A 22,650-nucleotide genomic window follows, 5' to 3' on the forward strand; every position below is an offset into this window, starting at 1 on the left:
GGCGGGCTTGGAGGGGGCACAGAAGCTCTGCCCTTTCCCCCAGCCCTTGCCCTGTGCATCTCTTCCATCTGGCTGTTCCTGAGTTACTCCTTTTGTAATAAGCCAGTGATCTACCAAGTAAAAGGTTTCTCTTTCTCTGAGCCACTCTAGCAAATTAACTGAACCTGAGGAGGGGTCGTGGGAACCTCCAATCTATAGCCAGTTGGTCAGAAGTACAGACCACAACCTGGACTTGCGGCTGGCATCTGAAGCAGGGGCTGGGGGGTGGAAGTCTTCCAGGACTGAGCCCTTTACCTGTGGGATGGGATGCTATTTCCAGGTGTACAGTGTCCGAGCTGAGATAAATTGTAGGACCCCAGCTGGTGTCACATGATTGCTTGCTGGAGGAACTCCTCCCCCTCCCCCAACATATATCTGGTATCAGAAGTGTTGTGACTGCGGTGGTGGCATCAGAGTGAAGGAGACACACAGGAGGACTGGGGTGGTTTTCCGCAACAATTCCTGACCAGGATCGTTAATTCCTTGACAAGGAGGGTAATGATGGCTCTCTTAACAATGGTACTGTGAGGACTGAACGGAATGATCTTTGCAGATTCTGGTGTGTGATCAAATTGTACTTCTTGATTGTCTCTAAGTCACCCTAAGTGTTTTAAGGTATACGCACAATAAAAAGCATCTAAGCATTTAAGCATACCGTTTGATCGATTTTGGAGCATGTATACACCAGTAGAACCCCTGCCACAGTTGGGTTCTAGAACATTACCAACACCCCAGAACGTTCCCTCCTGTCCTTGGCTGCAACCCCTGCCCCACTCCAGCTCCAGGCAACCACCCACCTGCTTTCTGTCCTATAGATTTGTTTCTAGAATTTCGTTTGAATGGAAATGCCCTCAGTACAGTGCCTGTTAGGTTCACCCATTCTTTATGGCTGAGTGCTGCTCCGTTGTAGGAACACAGAGGCTGTGTATTCGCTCTCCCGCTGGCAGTGTGGTGTCCAGTTTGGGGTCATTATGCACAAAGCTTCTGTGAACATTCATAAACAAGTCTTGTGTGGATATATGTTCTCTCTCTCACTTTTTCTTTTTCTTTTTCTTTTTTTTTTTGATAGATCCTGCCGCGGGTTTCTTTGTACAAATAGCACAGGAGGACACCAGCCCCACGCAGACAGAAGTCCAGGGTCCCGCCCGTCCTCCTGTCCTCATGCTGGCAGATAGGAGCCTCTACACTGGAGCCTTTGCGGGGGCCTGGGAACCTTTGGGAGCCTGAGCCACAGCAGGGGCTGGAGCTGGAGTCACAGCTGCAGTCTGGCCCTTGGGCTGAGTCTTGGCCTTGGCCTTTGGCCGGCAGAGCCTGAGACCCTTGGCAACGAACGCTGTGAGAGCATGTTTCCCAAGCTTGGGGTGAGCAATGTAGGCAAGTCGATTGAGCTTGTGGCTCCTGCTCTTTGGGATCTTGGGCTTAACTTCCTTTAGCTTGATGAGGCCCTTGGTAGGCCTCGGCACCTACACTCATGGCCTTGCCATTGTTAGCCTACACCTTCTTCAGGCACTTCTTATTGTACTTCTTGGCAACGCGCATGTGCCTCGGGAACCTGGATTTGGCTCTTAAAGAGATTCATATCTTTGTGCCTGGGGTTTCTTGATGCCATTTCTGGGCCATTTTCATGACTGGTTGTGTGTGGTGTGATTCTTGGACTTGGACTTGGACTTAGCCATGCCCGCTCCAAAGCCCACAGCTCCCAAAGCTCCTCGGGCTGGAAGAGAAAGAGAAAGACTGGGTATTATGTTCTTATTTATTCGGGACAGGTGCCTAGGGGTGAGACTGCTGAGCAGCTTGGTAAGATCCATAAGTGGGTGCTATTAAGAAACGACTAACTCTCTTCCAGAGTGGCTGTGTCATTCCCACTCCTGCCACAACACAAGAGAGTTCCAGTTACTTTGCTACCACGGCCACATTAAATCAACTTAATTTGGATTCTCAGCTCTCACCCTGCTTGGTAAGGAAGAAATTTAGCCTTGTCTATTTTCGGGGCTGTTCCCACAACACATCACACACACACACACACACATACACACACATGTGGGCACACACATGCACACACACAGTGGGAAAAGAGTGAGCCTGGGCCTTATGCTGTCTACACTGCTTACCACTGAGATCCCCCATTTTCTTGGATTATTTGATGTCAGCCCACCCCACCAAGGCTGACCCACCCCAGCAACTGAGCGTGTTCCCAGAGTCTGAGCCCCACACGGCTGTTCCTCTCCGAGGTCCTTCTGGCTGGGGCACTAGAAGAAAAGCACAGATTAAGAGCTAAAAATATTAGTCTGCCATATATATAAAGCACTCTGCACCACCCCAGACCCATAGACGATGCTCAGTTAATGTTGTTTCCTTTCCCTTAGGAGAGAGGAAGGTTGTCCTCTCCCCTGTGGAGGTGCATCTGGAGCCGAAGGCGCGGACAGACTCAGCACAGAGACAGCACATCTGGCCGGGTTGAGAACCATCTGCAGTGGCCACTTGACTCCAAGCCCCTGCTGTCCATCCTGCAGAGCCATGAGCAGTAGCCCACTTGAGAAAGGGACATCTCTTAAGTGCACTTGCTTGCCACTGGCCACATTCCCCACCCTGAAAGTGGGGCTCTGGGGTGAGAGGTTCTTGACCTTGATTCCTGCTCACCGTTATGAACCATGTATTCAGGTTGCAACCCAGATCTGCTCTGACCATCTGCTGCTGCAAACAGAAGTCTCAGTGCCTGGCAAACAGGCAGCTGGTACACATATTTATTGAGTAAAGGAATGAATGAAAAATAAAATAAAATTGCTGTTGGTGATTTTATGGGTGTGGACATGACTAGAGAAGTGTACTTTGTGGGGCCATTTCTGCTTGGGGGAAACATTCTGCTACAGCTAGCCTGTCTGATGCCTGCACACCTGGGAAAAGCAGTGGTTCACCTCGAGGAGGTCACTGGAGCCTTCTTCAGATGCCTGGATCCTTTGGAGAGAACCACCCCAGTCTTTTGCTCTCAAGCACCCCTATGGACTGGCCCCCAGGTAACGGACATCCAGTCCTGCTTCCTTTATCCTGAAGAAACATTTTTCCTGATGCCTAAGAGGAAGATGAACCCTTGGACTCTAAACTACCACTGAATGTATTTTCATTTATTTTCCCGTGGCTAAATGCTGTTTTAATAACTAATCTTTTTTAAAAAACCAATATTCTACTTTATTCCTTTAAAAGTAAATATTACAGCCAATAAACACATGAAAAAACCTGTTCAACATCACTAATAATTAGGGAAATGTAAATAAAAACTGTAGTGAATACCAATATACATTCATGAGGTTGGCTACTATAAAAAAAAAAAAAGCAACAAATGTTGGCAAGGATATGGAGAAAAGGGAACACTTGTGCTCTGTTGAGGCTCCTCAAAAACTTAAAAACAGAAGCACCGTATGATCCAGCAATCCCACTTTTGGGTATACACACAAAAGAATTTGACTATTTTTCTTTTCTTTAACCTGTTATGTGTATTATCTCCAATTTTGCTCATATTATCTCTTGGGTTACTGAATTCTTGTTTCATGTCACTGTGTGTGTATGCATGAAGGCTTTTTGGTTTGTTCTGTTTTGTATCCTTTTTTTCAACAATTATTTCACCCTTTTTTAGTAGGTGCCATGACTTCAAAGATTCATTATTGATTTCCTTTTTTTGTTAAGATTTTATTTATTTATTTATTTATTCATGAGAGACACAGAGAGAGAAAGAGGCAGAGACATAGGCAGAGGGAGAAGCAGGCTCCATGCAGGGAGCCCGACATGGGACTCGATCCCAGGACCGTGAGATCATGCCCTGAGCCGAAGGCAGATGCTCAACTGCTGAGCCACCCAGGCATCCCTATTGATTTCCTTTCAATCTTTTATTTACTTCATTTTAACAATGCAGTGAAGGGTTCCAGCAGTAGCGAGTTATTGGAGTACACGTACATGCACCTGGGCAGATCTATGTCTGCTAAATCTCCCCCACCCTCACCCCGATACACTCCTGGGTTTGGTCCAGAGTCTCCCGAGGGGTGGCAGGGGGACTTGAAATAAAAAACAGGAATCACTAATATCTCTGCTAAGTGCTGCTTCCTGCCCAGAGAGATTCTGGCCATGGTATAAGGAGTGGAGGGCTTTGTCCTCATGAATGAGGGGACATTGGAGCAGCTACAGTGTGCAAGCAGCATGTGCCACATCCTTTACATACTTTGTCTTATTTAATTCTAAGAGATAAAATTAAAGACTCCCTGAGGTAGGTACTTTAGTACCCCATTTTCCGGAGAGGAAACGAGTTCAGGGTGCATAAGAAACTCATATAACTAGTATGGAGAGGACGTGGGGTTGAAGCCAGGTCTGCATAGTCCTACAGGCTTGTATTTCCCGAGGTTGCCATTTGAGGCCTCACCTCAGGGCAACTGAATCTGATGGAGGCAGAGATGGAGTCACCACATCCGTGTTGTGCATGATACTCTCCTATATGCAGGCAGGCCTCACATCTACTCCTTTCTCTCTTTAACCCCAGTTTTACAAATGTCAAGTGGGAAATGCTGACATGGGCTGCAATGGTTGAGACAAGACACATCTCCACTCCCAAGGCAGAGGCGGTGGCGGGTCCTCGCCCATCGGCCGAGGTGGTCTGGGGAGGAGGTTAGCCACCCTGGCTGTGTAGCCAGGCTGCCTGGGGTCATGACTCCCCCACCAGCTGTGTGACGTCAGAAAAATGATTTAATGTTGGAGTTAAACAGCTTCCTCGACTGTAAAATGGAAACAACAGTAATGCCTGCTGAGGATCGTTATGTGGATGAAATAAAATCAACACACTCCAAGTGTTTGGTTAAGACACTAGTTATCATTCTATAGTGATTCCCCATCTCTGCAGGTGAACCCTCAGCTCTAGCTCAACCCACAAGGGAAAACAGTGGCAGGGGGGCCAGGAAATCACTGAACCAGAGAGTCCAGGTCCATGAGCCCAAAGCTCATCTTCAGGGTAACCCTTCCCAGTGGGACAGCCCAGTGTTTATGCCTGTGCACCCCATTCTTCCGCAAGGAGGCAAGGCCTTGAGCCTGTGGCCAATCTGCACAGCTGTTGACCATTGACCAAGCTGTTTGACAGGCCTAGGAGACGCAGGGGACCACAGGGGCTGGGCAGGGGCTGGGCAGGGGCTCGTAGCTGGGTTTGCATACTTGAGGGCAGGTCTGAGAAGGAGCTCAGAAGGCGGTCAAGACAGAGTGTTGCCATGTAGCCATGGCTGAGAGCTGCTGGGGGAATCTGAAAACAAAACAAAACAAAACACGAAATTCCCCCCTGAAAGAATGCAGGATGAAAGGTAAGGACTAATACCCTCCTATTTGATGATTTCCAGGGGCCAAAGCAATTATGGGTGAGCAGAGGAGGTATGGCTTCATTGGATGGGTCAATCCACAAAGCTGAGCAGAAAGAGAGAGACCTGAGCCTTTCTGGAAGACTTTGCCTTGATATCACCAGGCATGGTGGTGGCATGAGAGAAAGCTCTCCAAAGAGAAAGGGAGGAAGGCAGGCTCCACTATTAGAACAGCCAGAGGCTAGGGTCTGGGTGGGAGGCGCCTGAGAACCCAGGACCTCCTGCTAGACCGGTCCTGGAAGGAAGTTCAGGAGGGAAGGGCCAAAGGCGAGCCAGAGGTCAGTAAAGGCAGACAATGAACTGTGCTCCAGGTGAAGTGACTCGTCAGGAAGGCAGGAGAGACAGGTCATGTGATGCTTAACTTTATGTGTCAGCTTGACTGGGCCAGGGGTGCCCGGATATTTGGCTGAACATTATTCTGGGGGTAGAGGGAATGTGGGGATGTTTTCAGAAGAGATTAGTATTTGAATTGGTAGACTGAATAAAACTGATCGTCCTCCCTCACGTGGGTGGGCCCCAGCCCACCTGTCGAAGGCCTAGGTCTAGTCACATAGACGATGCAGGTGTTTTCAACATCACTTCATTATCTCAAGGCTCTATCCTTGGAGCAGCCTCTGGGAGCAGGAAAGGCAACTGGAAAGAAATCTTCCCTCTCTGCCTGTCTTCGAGCTAGGACATCACTCTTCTGTACTTGGGATGGAACTTACACCATTGGCCTGGATGGAGACAGCAGACCGTGTGACTTCTCTGCCTTGTGATCCCGTGAACCAATTCCTTAAAATGACTCTTGGTAGATGGATAGATTGGCAGATTTCCTACCAATTTGGTTTCTCTGGAGAACTCTAATATAGGTAACCAAGTGGAAGACAAAATAGAAGGTCCAAAGAATGCCCCGGTGAGGGGTAGGATTCCGGCAGGGTGCAGCAGGAAGGAGGGCAGGGCAGGGCAGCCTGCCAAGTGGAATCAGTAAGAAGAATCTCATTGATACCAGAGCGGCACGGCAAAGCCTCCTTCATGTGGCTTTCGGGGTCTCCAGTTTCTAATTCTCTGTGTCCTGAGAGCTGAGGGAGATCCAGGACAAAGCCTCAGAGCTGTTAGGTTTATGAATACCCATTCCTTCCTGAAGCAGGAACCCACAGGGCCTCTGAGAATGCATTACCTGCACACAGTCTGACATGGTGAAATATGAGCTTGACCCACACAGCTCCGAGGACACCTTGTTCTACACTATTGGGGAGCGTACAGATTTTAGTCCTGTCCAAAGTGCTATATATAGTGCCAAGGCCACAGAGAGGTGACCTGGGGCCAGATGGAGCAGAGAAAGCTGATTTGGTATGCGGTGCCCCTGCTAGGGCAGGCTGGGCACTCTGTCTCCTGGAAGGAGGACCCACTGATGCGTGGAGACTGGAGAACACCGTCTAGGGCCCAGCATGGAGGGGGGTGGGTTTCTAACCCTCCTGGGAGCTTCCCTGGTGTAATCTGAAACCAGCCCCTGTGCTCAGAGCTGAGAGAGATGAAGGAGGAGGCAGCCATGCAGGGTGTCAGGTGCCAGATTTAATAAGCAAAAGGGACATACCAGGCTTGTCTTGGGAGCAGCATCAAGATGAATGGGTCCCTGCCCCTGAGCCAAACCTGAAAAGCTTATAAAGAGGGCTTCACAGGGTCTAATCACTTACGCCATGCAGGGGTTTTCAACACCATATCACCATCTCAAAGCTCTACCCTTGGGGCGGCCTCTGGGAGCAGGAAAGGTAAGCAGAACCCACATTCCAAGGACAGGGGAAGGGGAGAGGAGTGGCCAAGTGCTGGGGCCCAGCTGGCAGGTCAATCGGTGGTCACGACTTTTGGATGAGCTTCCCCAACAGGGTGGCCCCACTGATAAGTAGAGGGAGCGTGTCATCTTCAGAGGTGCAGACAGGTGTTGGTGTTGGGAAAGTCAGGCATGTGGGTAACGTGGCCCTGCCTGGGTCCTTCACTCAGTTTTTGGAAAAGAATCTGACTTTAGAAGAACCAGGGTACTGGGCAGTTCACGAGGCCAGGAATGGGGTCCAGAGGAGCATGGCAGGGAACCAGCTCCGAGAACTGAGTTGTGCCTCTCCTCTGGGCTCCCTCAGCTCCTGGGCCTACTGACCATGTTGTAAGTGAATTCCTGTGATGCTCTGCTAGCGCCGTCACTGAGGGGCTCCCAGGGGCCAGCGCCCTGTCTTAGTTATCTCTGTGCCCCTGACCCAGAGTGCTTGGCACGTAGTGAGTGCTCAGTGAGTGCATGCTGAAGGGGGGCGGCTCAGGGTGGAGCCCCCTTGCAGAGTGAACCAGATGCTCAGAACCCGCCTGGCCCAGCGCCTGGATGAGCAGAGTCTGTGAGGGAGGTGTGGGGCTTCCACAGTCCCCCGGATGGGTTGTGGTGGGTGTTGCTTTTAGAGATGTGAGAGGGAAAGGAATCACTTTGTTTCCATTGATAATTAGATAAGAATAAATGAACGCTTGTGTTTTAGGGGGCCCAGGAAATAAGTGTGGCTTGCTTTAGGGCTTGATGCCCTGCAAGTTGTCTTCCCTTGTGCCATGATTTTCATGCGAGTTTTGCCACCCAGAAGAGTGATGTCACTTCACACCTCCCTCCCTCAGCTTCAAGTGGGTGTTCAGGGCCCCAGAATATTCGTCTGTCACTTGGCCCAGGAGCACCCCAGATCCCCATGGTGAGAGGAGCTGGAGCTACAGACAGCCTGCAGGAAGATGATGGGCGGGCTTGCAGATTTTTCTTGGGCAGCTGAATAAGGTTTCTGGAGAAAGCACTCCCTGCAGAACCAACATACAGTGTGACAAACTGTCAGCCCCTTGAGAGGAAAAGGCCGGCCTCCCTCTGTGTCTGGATGCTATAAAAATTATCTGTCTGTTGTTTAGCTACAAAAAAAAAAAAAAAAAAAAAAAAAAAAAAGAAAGAAAGAAAGAAAGAAAGAAAGATCGATCAGGTAAAAGTCCTCGTAGAAAATCATGTAGGACTTGCTTTCACACCTCTTTTCTCATGGCCACTAAGTAAAATTACCAACCTTGAGAATCTATGGGATGTCACCAGATAAAAGTACTAAACATTTCCATAGGCAGTGTCCCTGGAGTCACCAGCCAGGAGTTACTACCCATGTGAGTGAGTTCCCAAAGATCTGCAGTTAGCAGGACACTACCAGTCCAGGTTAGTTGCCAAGAGAACCCACATTAGCTGGTTTAATCACTGGGAGGGTAAGTAAAAGGGTCAAACACTCAGCTTCCAGGAGCAGTGATTAGACCCGCCTCGGAGAACTGGCTGCTTCAGTCCCCATGCCTTGATTCCACCTGCACAGCGGATGAGATGCCTGGGCCTGGGCATTTCCTCACAGCGGGACTGGGAGGTGCTGGCAAAGGCGAGACCATCTGCTAGGGTCCTGGTGCTACTCAGAGGACTTAGAACAGCAAGAGAAGCTTCAGAGCAGACCCACATTCTGGCACTCACAGGAGGGGGGCAGATCTGCAGAATGGACCCGGGGTAGACTGGGATTATGCTGTTGTAAACCTTAGACAAATGGGGTCATTATTACAATCTCTGTGTCATCATGCTAGCCTGATGGCCAGTCAGGTGACAGGAGATGGGTCCTTAACCTGAACGCTGCCAGTTCACATTAGTTGGGACCGTTAATCCCCACTCCAGTGTCCCATGTAGCCTTCCCTTTTGATCTTGTCAGCTTCCTCCCTTTGCATAAAAAACCAGAAGAACACTAACTCAAGTTTTCTTACAAGGGGACTTGGTAGAATGGAATAGGAAGGATGAGCTGTAGCAGGAAGATGTGGCTCCCTGAACCTATTTCCTCTTGTTCCTGGGAGAAACTCAGCCACATGTCCCAGCCTCCTTTGCAGTTATGTGTGGCCTTGTGGTTGTGTTCTTGCCAAAAAAGTGGGAGCAAGAGCAACGCAGGCTGCTCCCAAGACGGGCCCACAGAACCCTGCCATTTGTGATCCTCCATGTACACCACGCGAATCATAGGCCAAAGAAACCAACCCAAAGAGGCCACTCTGCCTCTCAGGTGTATGGCTTCAGTGGTAGATGGAATTTGGAGGTGTCAGAGGTCGAGAGAAGGCTTTTAGGGTCTGGGATAGCAACAGTAGAGAATCTCTGAGCAGGGACATCAAAATAGGCAGGAGTATAATTGCCATCCTCTATTTGGACTCCGTCCAAAGAGAGTAAAGGGACACCAGCCAAGTAAGGAGGCCCCAGGAGCCATATCTAGCAGGAGCAGGGGAGCCTCTGATTGTGGTGGCTCTTACTTTATCTCACAGAGCAGACTGTTCTGTAACAGGTTCCTCCGGGGCCTGGAAGGCCCTGACAAACATGTCCCTGTCATGGTGAACGCATAGGTGAAAAAAGCCTACAATCCCTCTTTTTACTTATTAGCTGTATTGAATTATCTGATTTACAATGACCTGTTCAGAATTATACACACACACACACATATATATATATATTTTAAATGATTTTATTTATTTACTCAAGAGATAAAATGGGCACAAGTCAGGGGAGGGGCAAGAGAGGGAGAAGCAGACTCCTCGCTGAGCAGCAAGCCCAACGTGGGGCTCGATCCCAGGACCCGGGATCATGACCTGAGCCAAAGTCAGATATTTCACCGACTGAGCCACCCAGGTGACTCCAGAATATAATATTTTCTCCCTGAAATAGAGGTACTAGAAGTTCAGGATAGAAACTAGATGTGATTTTTTTTTCATAGAAACAATAGGATTATGATTCTAGCCAAGGTCTGACACAATATTCATAAAAATGATCAGAAATGGCATAGTCACCAATGTGTCAATGAGAAAAGATAGCTCCCCCAGCACAGCGTAGAGCTTTCTGAGGCGTCTGTAAACCAATCAAGTAGGACAATGCAGTAACCAATCACAGTAAAACTCTAAAAATTTTATGTGAGAGATCCCCTGGGGCCAGGAGCCAGAGGGCCCATCTGGCTGAAGGCAGCGCCCAGACACTACAGCTCGGCGGCAGGATGTTTTCAAGTGAATTTTCCAGGTCATCTGTGTTGAACCATGTCAGTCCAAGGTTGACTGGAGACCACAGCTGTCAGGATTCCGGGCACCTTTATGAAATGTTCTGTCCTCATCAACGGGCTTTGGAACACTGGGTCACCCCGGAATCACAAGAGGCCAAACTTGGAGGCCCAGGGCCATTTTTAAGCTCCCCTTCCCCACCCGCCTCCCGTACAACATTGTCTTCATGAACCCGACAAACCAGGGCCTTTGTAAAGAAAAGGAAATCCTAAAGGACACCAACTTGGAGAAAAGAGACTGTGGCAGCTGCTTCTCTCTGCCCTTTCCACCAAACTCCCCTGGGATGTCTGTGGGCCTTGGGCTGCTTGCCTTTGTCCCGGTGGCTTGTGCCATGAAGGGGGTCGGGGGTGGAAAGGTACCTCTGGCATCCTTCAGGGAAGAACAGTCTATGGTGTGCATATAACCAAGTTCTACCCCAGCAGTATCCGGTGTCACAGAGCTGCATCGAGGCCGTGCCTCATGCCATCGCCGGATCTCAAAGGAGAAGAACGTGACATGAGATTCATTTATTCAGGTTCGTCACATGGATTTCCTCAGCCCTTCCAGAACACACTGATGACAACACTGATGTATTTGGACTCCTAATTAGTAGATGCTGTGAGGAGGCCCACTCCTGGAGCTGTGGGTCAGTTTATCCCCCGTCCAAATGATGGTAATTATACATGTATAATTTGTAATGCAGTTTTTGAAAAAAAGATTGTATTTATCTATTCATGAGAGACACAGAGAGAGAGAGAGGCAGAGACACAGGCAGAGGGAGAAGCAGGCTCCCTGGGGAGAGCCTGATGTGGGACTTGATCCCGGGACTCTGGGATCACGCCTTGAGCCAAAGGCAGATGCTCAACCGCTGAGCCCCCCAGGCTCAGTTTTGCAAGGAGTTTTGCAGTTTCACAAGGAGACCCTGATTTCTTTTCCACCCCGTTTCCTGATACGCAGGCCAGCGGGCCCGTGCGGTATGCTTGGCTTGAAGGAGGCTCGTTTTAGCAACTGCTCAGCCAAGCAAAGGAGACTTGGCTGCAGGTCCAGGGGGATCTCAAGCCAAAACAAAGAGGAGACGGGGCCCACTTCCACAGGGTTGGTAAATGTCGAGATGGAGTCTGTTGTCTTCCCTGCAGCTCCCTGCTCCAGCCTGCAGGGTGTCTGGGAAGCTGTGGAGAGCAGGTCCTCCTGCCCTGTGGCCAGCCCATCTGGGAGGACCAAGTACAGCGGTCAGGGGACCTGGAAGTCCTGCCCTCATCACCCCTGGGGAGGGATGGGCGCTCGCATGTGCAATCGGTCGGGTGCAGGCACCTGCAGTTTGCATCCCTTCCTGGACTCCTGGGCTGTCTGTCCTCAGAATCCCACAACGGCCTTCTTGACAGCAGCTAGTACATGAAATGAGAGGGACGTAGAATGCCCAAGAATACCAAGAAAAGAGAAATTAGGCTCACCAGCCAAATTCCAACTGATTTTAGGTCCCACGGGAGGCCATGATCCTTTGACTCTTTAGGCATAAATTACAGCCCCCCTCAGAATGGCCTCAGTACCCTCCCCACCCCCAGACTCTTCTGATTATCAGCTTTGCTTCTTGCTCCAACCCTCTTGCAGGCTGATAGAGGAATCAAGAGAAGCCATGGGGGTGGTGCAGCGGAGGGAGGGGACAGGGCCAGCCGGGCATTTGGAACAGGGTGTCTGAAGCCATCCTGCTAAGGTTGGCACCCCCCACCCCCCACGGTGCAGAGAACTCCAGGTTAGCACAGGGTACACACAATTTGAACCAGAAGGACTTCGTGGTGTTTCAACCCAAAACGGCTCTGGACCCAAGGAAGGGTCTGTTCCTATGGGGAAATCACGACAGAGGAACTCGGTGGGGACTCAGGGGAGAACCAGCTGTTTGGGGCAGACACCTTCTGGTAGGTCAGTCCTCCTGGGGGAAGAGACAGCAATTCTTGCTTCCGGGGAGGTGTGCCTCTCACTGAGGCCATGCCAGGCCAGGTCCTCCTCACCAGGGCGATTTCGCAGGACAGTGCCTCTCCTCCTTGTGAGAGGGAAACCTCGTGGCCTTGGAACCTGCCCTGTCCCTCATCTCTGTGGCCGAGTCCCCCTCAGCTCGAAGCTGTGGTGACACTCCCGGCCAGCATGTGGGACCTGGGCATTGTGACCTCAGCTGTTCCGCACACAGACAGGTGGTCATCCTGCCCTCACCTTGGCGTGTAATCTGCGTAGGACAGTGGCCTGGTCCCAGGGGCCCATTGTAGGGAGGTTGGGAAGTTAAAGAACACTCTGGCCTCCTCCATCATGTCGGCCAAGAGGGCAGAACCGAAGAAAAGCCTGGTAAAGGAGAAACATTGCTGGGCAGTGTGGGGCCTCTCTGAGCTCCTGCTGAACGGAGATGTGAGGTGGGGGGGGGGGGTACAGAGAGCTCTCTCGGGAGTCCTCGGGTTTTCTTTCTCTGTTCTGAGCATGAAGTGGCCTCTCAGGCTGGAAGGAGGGTGGGATTCATCCCTGGTCTCGGGGTGGGAAGGACAGAGGCCTTTGCTGACTCCCTTTGGGGCACAGAGCAAGGTAATGCCCCCGCCACCTCTGGCCACCCCCAGAGCCACTGCCCCCCGGCCAGGCCCGTGCCAGGCCCGCGTCAAAGGGCACGTCGGTGGCACACCGCCCCTTGTTAGATGACGTTCAATCGTGCCCCCGATTTGCAGACGAGGAGGTGGGGCTCAGAGCGAGTAAATGACTCCCCTGGGACCCAGCGAGTAGGGAGCTGAGGTTAGACGAGTCCGTCTCTCTCCAAAGCCCACGCTCTGAAGTAATGCCCCCATGGCTTCCGTAGAGTCTCTCCAAGTGCTTGCCCAGCTCAGGCCCCCCAGCAGGGGGTACCCCCCCCCCCAGCAGACGGGGCAGGTGCATGCTCAGAAAAGGAAGAGGAGCTGACAAGGTTTGGGTTGTCCGGAGCCAGGTGGGGGGAGGCGGTGGGCCTGAGCTCAGGCCAGGTGGCCAGGCGGGGGGCAACCCCCCAGGCCTGATGCCTGACAGGCGACTGCCCCCCTCCCTCCACAGAGCAAGAACTACAAGGCAGTGTGCCTGGAATTGAAGCCAGAGCCGACCAAAGTAAGAAGCTTTTTTGAGGCCACGCCGGCAGCCAGGCCCGACCCCCGTGGGGAGGTGACGTGGAGTCAGGGCGCATTCGCCGCTTCCGTTGGCCAAGACCCGTCCCAGGTGCTGAGGGACTCGCAGCGGAGGCGGCCGGGCGGGCTCCCCGCTCTCGCAGAGCTCCACGCTAGCGGCCAATCGGCCACAGAAATAAGCCAGGAGCACTCAGTAGCGTCACCTGCGAGGCAGAGGATTGAGCTAGGGAGGTAGGGCCTGGGCTCAGCCACAGCTGAAGCCCGGACGCCGCCGCTCAGGAGGGCAGAGGAGGCCCTTCGGCCGGGCCGGGCCGGGGCCAGGGGGCAGTGGCGGGAGCTGCCCAAACCCCGGGGGGTGGATCTCCCCGCCTGGTCCACCCAGGCTTGTGATGCCCAATGTTCTGTGCCTCTGCTCTAACCAACAGACGTATGACTACAAAGGAGCGAAGCAAGATGGGCCATTTACCAAACCAGGAGGGACACATGAGCTAAGGGTATGTGTGCCAGCCCGGGCGGCGGGGGTGGCCCAGCGCGGCGGAGAGGCTGTGGCTTCGCTCCAGGTCCCATGACTTTGCTCCCTCTGTGCCTTTTTGTTTTGTTTGAACTCTTTATTTTGAAGTAATTTCAGACTTACCGAGAATTTTCGAAAAAAATCGTGCCGTGAGTTCTAGTATACCCTTCATTCAGATTTCCCAAATGTTGGCATTTGATCGTGGTTCTCTCTATTTCTCCTTTTAGAGATAGATAGATAGATTCACACACACATACATATGACATATGTTTCCTAAATCTGAGAGCACATTTCTCTCAAATTTCAGTGTATACTGCTTAAAAACAAGAACAGTCTCTTATGTAACCACAGTACAATGATCGAAATATCAAAATCAGGGCATGAGCATTGATTTGGTACTTACTCTGTTTTTACCAATTGTTCCACTAATGTCTTTCATAACAAAAGAGAAAAACAACAGTTTTGATGTGGGATCCTATCCAGGACCACACGTTGTCTCTAGGTTCCATGTCTCTTCAGTTTCCTTTTGTCTGGCATAGCTCTTGAGACTTTGTTTTTGGTGGACATTGTCATTTTTGAGGGTTATAGGCCGTATCTTTTGTAGGCTGACCCTTCATTTGGGTGGTCTGATGCCTTTCCTGTGATTAGACTTGGCTCTGCATTTTTGGGGGTCACATCACAGAAGCGAAGGTGCATCCTACCTGGAGGCACGTGACATCTCCATGTCCCACCCTCCCATTTTCTTAACAGCATCCTTCCCCATCTAGCAGGAGGCATCTCTCTGTTCTTCCTTATTAGCAATGCCCCCACGATCTTCCCTTCCTTTTGAGAGTTTTCCTTCCACTCAAGACCTTTCCTTACTCCTTCTATTTTATTTCCTCAGAATGAACTCAGGGAGGTGAGGGAAGAGCTCAAGGAAAAAATGGACGAGATCAAACAGGTAATGGGATGAGAGTTCTCAGGTGGAAGAGGATAGCACCCAGGAAAATGCAGTGCCTAACTCTGAATAGTGAAGGGAATCAGGAATTGCATGGAAAAAGCATCAACCTGACTCAGCCTGACCTCCTCCAGTGTTTCAGTGCTGGGCAGCTTAGGGTTATCTATTTCTTATTTGATGCTTTAACCCAGGTTTTGAATGCTAAGAACTCTGTAAGGTGTCACGTGGTAGGTTGAGGAGCTATAACGTTAGTGACAGGGTGAGAGGGACTGATCAGAATGTAGGAGTAGTCACGGACCAATTCCATCCTCCCACTCCCCTTGCTAGAGCATGCTACAGAGCAGGACCCCTCTTCTTGATTCTTGGATGGAACCACCTATGGCTACTTATGAAGAAAGGGAGTCCTTAAGCAAGAAGGTGCAATGAAAGCTATGGTCTGAGCTCCACCTGGAAGGCTTTCAGTAGCTAGATATAAGACTCGCCAAGGCTGGTGCTGGGGGCAGCTTAATGGTATATGAACCCTAGTCCTTTTGAAGACTCCTTGGGAAGAAAGTGGCTTTGATAGGCCACTACAAGTCCATTCCCTGAGCTTTATCCAGCTGCTGTCCTGTTGTTTTAAAATGCCAACAGAGGCAGCCCGGGTGGCTCAGCAGTTTAGCCCTGCCTTCAGCCCAGGGCCTGATCCTGGAGACCCGGGATCGAGTCCCACATCCAGCTCCCTGCATGGAGCCTGCTTCTCTCTCTGCCTATGTCTCTGCCTCTCTCTCTCTTTCTGTGTGTCTCTCATGAATAAATAAATAAAATCTTAAAAAAAAATAAAATGCCAACAGAGATGACTCCACATTCAATAATATGTGCTTGCCTTTCTTTTTCATTAGATAAAGGGCGTAATGGACAAGGATTTTGATAAACTCCAGGAATTTGTGGAGATTATGAAGGTAAGCATTTCCTTTTTTTTTTTTTTTAATTTTTTATTTATTTATGATAGTCAGAGAGAGAGAGAGAGAGAGAGAGAGAGGCAGAGACATAGGCAGAGGGAGAAGCAGGCTCCATGCACCGGGAGCCCGACGTGGGATTCGATCCCGGGTCTCCAGGATCGCGCCCTGGGCCAAAGGCAGGCGCCAAACTGCTGCGCCACCCAGGGATCCCGAAGGTAAGCATTTCCTGAGTGCTTCCCATGGGCCAGTACCATACTAGAAATTATGGAAGGAGATGCCAGACCCTGCCCTGAAGCTACTTATAATCTTATAATCTTGGGTTGAAGACCCAAACTCTATGGCAAGAAATAAATAACAAGTACCAAGCTATATGATAATTGGAGTTAATTGGGAGTTTGGAGAAATAAGGAAGGAATGGGGGCTGGGGTAACCAGACAAATCCTTACAAAGAAAGTGAATCTTAAGGTGAGCTTTGAAGGCCATATTGGAAGCTTAATGCAATTTTTTTTTTTTTTTTTTTTTGCTTAATGCAAATCTAACCAAAAGCCTAGTAAGATTAGTTTTTGAACTCAACAATTACTAAGAGGACCATCTAGACTCTAGAATAGTGGTTCTCAAACTTTGATGTGTTTTGGAATTTTCTGGAGCATAAATAAAGAAAATAGATCCCAGGTCCTATTTGGAGGGGGCTTAGACCCTTGGATTTTTTTTCACACTCCCCAGATGAAAATGTGAGAACAACTGGTGTAGGAGCATAAATGGGCAAAGGCAGATATCCTTATATTTTTAAGAGTTATAAGGAGGTACTACCCCCACCAGATATATCAAAATCATACAAAATCATACAATAATCTTCCTCAGATAAGCAGCCAAATGAACAAAACCAATATAGATAACCCTGTAACAACCTTTCCACCAGGGATGCCTGTGAGGATTTAAAAAGTCTGTATACCCAGGTCCTGGTCCCGATGAACTGAATAAAAATTTCTAGGGTGGGCCACAATTGCTTAAAACTCTAAAAGTGATTCTGATGCTTTCCCCTAGATAAGAACAAGATTCTAAATACTCTAGAAGTGGTTATTAACCTTGGCTACACATTGCAATCACCTGTACTGTGGCTTTGACCCAGGCTGCACCCCATAACAATTAAATCAGAACCTTTGAAATGAGGGCCAAGCATTAGTAATGTTTAAAGATCACCAGGTGATTCTGTTGCACACTCAAGTTTGAGAACCACAGCCCCATAACATTTAAGATAATAAAGATGATTTTTTAAATGTGAGAAGAAAAGGATTATGTATTCATTTAAGAACATTGATTATATGAAGAAAAATAATTCAGTTAACATTGTAAAAACTGAAATAGTCCATAAAGTGAATTTATTTATTTATTTTTTAATTTTTATTTGTTTATGATAGTCAGAGAGAGAGAGAGAGAGAGAGGCAGAGACACAGGCAGAGGGAGAAGCAGGCTCCATACACCAGGAGCCCGACGTGGGATTCGATCCTGGGTCTCCAGGATCACGCCCTGGGCCAAAGGCAGGCGCTAAACCGCTGCGCCACCCAGGGATCCCCATAAAGTGAATTTAAATAATAAAACCAATAAGGATAAATTACATATAAATATTTAACTGGATTGTCTAAATATAAATACAACAGAAGAAATCACAAAGGAAATATTGATATATTTAACAATGTAAAAAATTTAAGAATCATAACAAGAAAGCACCATGTACAGAATTAGAAAGCAAACACAATTTGGGGGAAATAATTTTCTACAAATATGATAAACATTGATAAAAGTTTATCTGTGACATGTAAAGGTCATACAAATCAATAAGAGCCAAATAGGAAAATGGGCAAAGAGTATGAACAATCCACAAAAGAGAATACAACTAAAAAGTAATATATATATATATATATATATATATATATATATATATTTAGATTTTGTTTATTCATGAGAGACACAGAGAGAGAGAGAGATAGAGAGGCAGAGACACAGGCAGAGGGAGAAGCAGGATCCATGCAGGGAACCTGACGTGGGACTCAATCCCCGGTCTCCAGGATCACGCCTTGGGCTGAAGGCAGGCACCAAACTGCTGAGCCACCCAGGGATCCCCCACAATAAATGTATTTAAAAGGTTTACCTCATGAATAATCAGTTAAATGCCGAATGAAAACAATACTTAGGGTATTGTTACATTCAAATCAGTGAACTTTTTTTTTTTAACATTTTATTTATTTGAGAGAGAGAGAGTGCTCATGCAATAGTGTGGGGTGGGGGGTTGGGGGGGAAGAGAAAGAGAGAGAATCCCAAGCAGACGCCCCACTGAGCATGGAGCCTGACAACAGGGTTCCATCCCACCACCCTGAGATCATGACCTGAGCTGAAATCAAGAGTTAGACACTTAACCAACTGAGCCACCCAGGAGATCAAATAAATGATCTTTTAATTTATGACAATTATAACACAAGGCAGGAATGCTCTTATACTGCTGATCGGAGTATAGATTTGTACAAAACTGGAAAGGAATTAGACAATAGGTATAAAAACTATCAAATCCCTTGACTCATTAATTTCACTTCTCACAATTTAACCTATGAGAATAACCAGAAATATTAGCACAGGTATATGTAAAAAGGATGTCCATCACAGGATTATAATAGCAAAAATTTGGAAATCACAATTTTCAACAAAAGAATAACCAAATAAATTAGGGTGTCTCCATAGGATGAAAACTAGGACCCATCGGAAATAATGTTTAGAAAGAATTCTTATAGGTGCACCTGGCTGGCTTAGTCAGTAGAATATATGACTCTTGATCTCAGGGTTCTGACTTTGAGCCCCATGTTGGGCATCAAACCCACTTTAAAATAAAAGCAATGCCATGGTTGAGTCAGATGTTAGCATTAAAGGGAAACTGAGTAAAAGGCATATGGGAACTCTTTGTTCTGTCTTTGCAACTCTCAGTGGATCCCAAATTATTTCAAAATAAAAATCTTATTTATATAAAAGAATGCCTATAATGAGAAGTAAAAAAATCAAGATACAAGTATTCTATACAGTTTGATCTCAGTTAAGTGAAAAAAAAATAGCTAAGTAAATATTTAAAAGAAAGCCTGGAAAGAAATATACCAAAAAGGTTACTAGCAGTTATTGCCATGTGATGATATTAATTTGTTTTTTTATAGTCCTTTGTATTGTCCAAATTTTCTACAAAGGGCATGTATTATTTCTATATTAAAATGCAAATACAGTCAGTGTTTTGTTAGGGGGCAGGACTGGGGATCAAAAGGCACAAAGGAGGCTATTTTGGGTACAGGAACGGCTTGCACGCAGCATGGAAGCAGGATGAACGTCAAGTGTATCACAGTCAGTGGGGAGATCAGTCATAAAAGTGGGATCATCTGGGGAAACTGTGAGAAATAAAATAGGATGGGCACAAAGGCAGTAGATAATGAAGGCTTTTGAAAGACAGGCCGACAGGTTGGGACTTGGTTGTGTAAGCAGTTAAGAGGCCTCTGGAGATTCTTAATCAAAGAACATGCTAGAAGCAGCACTTCAGAAAGGCTGAGCGGGCGGCTGTTTGCAAGGTGGCCAAGGCGAGGGGGTTGCAGGAGAGCAGGGGTAGGGCTGTCTGGAGCAAGATACAGGCAAGAAGCCACACCCCCACTCAAGATGAGGAACATCGGAGCAGGTGTAGGAGCAGAAGGAAAATAGTAAATCTGAAAGATGCGTGGAAGGAAAAATAATATTCTTGGTGACTGATTCAACATAAGGAATGAAGGAGAAGCAAGCATCCGTGACCCCAAAAGCAATCCAGATGGGTAGAAGAAAATGGTGACCGTGACAAGGACAAACAATTGGTTTAGAAAAGGAAATAATGAGTTTGAAGTAATAGACTTCTAAGAATAGGGGACATTTTGACTCTGATGTTTTGAATCCAGGGACCGTTTCCACTTCAAGGATATTTTTACTCCATTTACGAGTACTGATATTTTATTCAAAATGTATAGCACCTAAAAACGCTTTTCAAGAAGGTATTTTTTTGAAATCCTCTCCACCCAGACAGTATGATTCCTTGATCAATTTTCTACCACAGATCAGGAAACTGTAGCCAAGTCTTTCATTTTTTATTAAAATGATTTTTGAAGCAAATTAGTTTTCATTTACATTTGATAATGTTCAAGCCAACCCTGTGTTTGTCGTAACCAATTCTGTTGGTAATGACATCTGCTGTCCTAGACATGGTTTTGTGACCACTGTTTCTGTTCCAGTTTTTCCAGATCAAATTTTCCAGATCTAAATTGGCCAAGAAGATTTTACTGTTCTTTCAGTTCTTAGTAAATAATAAACGTGAGGTGCTATTTGAGCCACTCCTTCTTTGTTTCTGTTTACCATTCCTGCCAGAAATTGGGTTAAAGAAGAAGCAAACCCACATGTGCAGGATCTGGGGGCAGGGATCAAATCATAGGAGTCAAGTGTCTTTGCCGGGTGGGTCACAAGATTTGTTTTATCATTTTATAGGCATTGAGCCAAGGCAGATAATGGTCTCATCCCAGTGTGGGACCAGATAAAAGATTTCTGGTCCTCTGACTCCTCTGGAGACTTTGGATGAACCCCCGATGACCTTGTCTGTGCTTTGGCCTCATGGTTTAAAGGGGGAGGAGAAAGGAAGAGGAGGTCTGTACCCAAGGCCAGGAAGGATTCTTGGGGAAGTAAGATGGATGCTGAGGTGACCTCTAAGTAGTTGACAGACCAGAGGAAAGGATTTCCAAAGCCCTCCAAGATGATAGTTCTAGCTTTGATTTTTCACTTGAAGGAAATGCAGAAGGATATGGACGAGAAGATGGATGTTTTAATAAATATACAGAAGAACAGCAAGCTGTAAGTGTAACCTGCGCCCATCTCTCCTCATCCCTAAAGAATCTCCTCCCTTCACTTTGCTAAGTGTCCTCGGGTCCGGAGGACTCTCAGACTCTTCAAGGTCCTGTCTTGGTTTCTGTTACCCCAATGGCTTAGAGTTAAGGCCTTCCCTGGCCGCCCACGCTATGGTTATCTCCTTGTCCTGTTGGACTGTCTCCCCAACTCTGCTCCTCCCTGACTCCCCAGTCCCCTTAGAAGAGGGCCAAAGGAACAGCAGGAACTCAGACTGATAGGAAAAACAGACACAGACCCCCAGCTCCGGCTCAAGAAAATGGATGGAGCAGATGGAACACCACTCTCTCTTCACAAGAAGATCATGGCCCTACAAAAGACAAAGAAGGACCCTCTGGATTCCCTTCATCAATGCGGGACCTGCTGCGTAAGTGAAGCCTTACCTCCCCCCTACTCTGGTGCTGCCCCCCAGGCTCCTGCTCCTCTCTGACAGCCCCTGCCCCCTTCCCTGCACCGGGCCCTCTCACCCCCTTACCTCTTGCTGGAAAGGGATGGGTTCCACCCCTCCGCTGGCCCTGGATGCCTCCCTAGCCTGGAGCCCCCTCTGGGATCCTGCCTTCTAGGCCCAGGGAGATTCCTAAGCCATGACCAAGTAAGACCCAGCCCTGGATGTGCCTGGTCCCAAGTGCTACTGTATTGTTTGTCCTTTCCTATAGCAAGACCCGATGAGGTGCCCAGCAGGCTGGCCATCTTGGACCAGGGAAAAATGATCTTTCTTGTGCCGTTTCTGTCCTCCACAGGAAAAATGTTTGTTGAGTGCCCTAAAGAACAACTACAATCAGGGGTAGGTAGATCCACACACAAAGTCCTTGTCTCTGCTGGTGGGGGTGGGGTGGGGGGGGCATCATCCCAGAGGCAGTGTGCTCAGGCTCCATTTGCATCAACCCCCTCCCCTGTGGTCACGCAGACTCTGCCCCCCACCTCCCACCTCATCCATTCAGTCATGGAGGACATGGCACCAGGCAGGAGGACTGGGGGGCCCCAACCGGAAGGCTGCCATCCAGAGGCTCCCTTGGAGGGAGTGTGGGGGGGTGACTGCCTCCCTGGCAGCTGAGCTGACCTGGCCTGGGGTTCCTGCCTTTCTCACCCTCTAGCAGCAGAAAACTTCCATGCCACACCTGGCCACCCTTTTCATCCTTGGCCTCTGGAGCTGCTTTCTGATTTATCTGTGCCTCAAGCCCTACGCGGGGGAGGACGACATGCTCCCAAGCTAGCACACCAGCAGCTCCGGCTCTTCCTCTCTCTGCTCCTTGAGCTGCACAGTAAAGGCTTGTGGCCCTCTGACCTACCACCCTGCCCCAGGCCTGCCCCCACCCGGAGATTAAAATCATCACTTAAAGCCAAAGCGGGTATCACTGTTTTGAATATCAGCCCAAACTTCAGAGTGGGAGAGTGTCACCTTTTTGTTGTTGTTGTTCTAAATCGGCATGTTTCAGCCACCAAGCCCCTTCCTGCTTCCTGCTGGATTAGTGGGAAATTCTCTCTTGGTCATTCTCGGGGTCATCCCCCTTCCCCTCCGACCTCCCTCCAGTCACCTGATTCTGCAAAGATCCCGGGTCAAAAGCGAGGGGAGGCCCCAAGGAGAACAGCTGCCATTCTGTGTGGTTGTAGCAGAGACCCCCACTGCCCTATGCACCTGTTCTGTGTTCTTAGCTCCTGCACTGTGTGTGTGGTGGGGAGACCCAAGAGTCGGCTGAGTGGGAGACCCCCA

General features: G+C 48.7%; 1 protein-coding gene and 2 long non-coding RNA genes across 24 annotated transcripts; 2 read left to right on the top strand and 1 right to left on the bottom strand.

The window, feature by feature from the left end:
* Positions 1–101: 101 nt before the first annotated feature.
* On the top strand, positions 102–2,838 carry LOC140634745 (uncharacterized). Of its 4 annotated transcripts, none has more exons than XR_012032131.1 (4): positions 102–124; positions 1,109–1,400; positions 1,886–1,996; positions 2,406–2,838. It is a non-coding gene; the product is annotated as an uncharacterized lncRNA (long non-coding RNA). The 4 variants fall into 4 exon arrangements; XR_012032130.1 differs by lacking the exon at positions 102–124 and adding an exon at positions 576–598; XR_012032129.1 differs by lacking the exon at positions 102–124 and adding an exon at positions 767–824.
* A 7,071-nt stretch (positions 2,839–9,909) lies between these two features.
* On the bottom strand, positions 9,910–12,640 carry LOC140635721 (uncharacterized). Its single transcript, XR_012033066.1, has 2 exons — positions 12,395–12,640; positions 9,910–11,872 (listed from the first exon to the last, which is right to left on the bottom strand). It is a non-coding gene; the product is annotated as an uncharacterized lncRNA (long non-coding RNA).
* Positions 11,023–22,284, top strand: TEX35 (testis expressed 35). 19 transcript variants are annotated; one of them, XM_072830757.1, is made up of 9 exons: positions 11,023–11,160; positions 13,545–13,703; positions 14,038–14,106; positions 15,007–15,063; positions 15,939–15,998; positions 20,824–20,888; positions 21,114–21,306; positions 21,680–21,723; positions 22,034–22,284. In XM_072830757.1, exons 1-9 carry the CDS (start codon positions 11,155–11,157, stop codon positions 22,098–22,100), a joined length of 720 nt encoding a protein of 239 aa, XP_072686858.1. In that variant the 5' UTR covers positions 11,023–11,154; the 3' UTR covers positions 22,101–22,284. The 19 variants fall into 19 exon arrangements, 17 of the variants coding, with proteins under 17 accessions (XP_072686858.1, XP_072686864.1, XP_072686866.1 ...); XM_072830763.1 differs by having other exon boundaries at positions 13,545–13,649; XM_072830765.1 differs by having other exon boundaries at positions 13,545–13,595.
* Positions 22,285–22,650: the final 366 nt, after the last annotated feature.

This window comes from Canis lupus, chromosome 6, assembly GCF_048164855.1.
Source record: "Canis lupus baileyi chromosome 6, mCanLup2.hap1, whole genome shotgun sequence".
NCBI classification, from domain to species: Eukaryota; Metazoa; Chordata; class Mammalia; order Carnivora; family Canidae; genus Canis; species Canis lupus.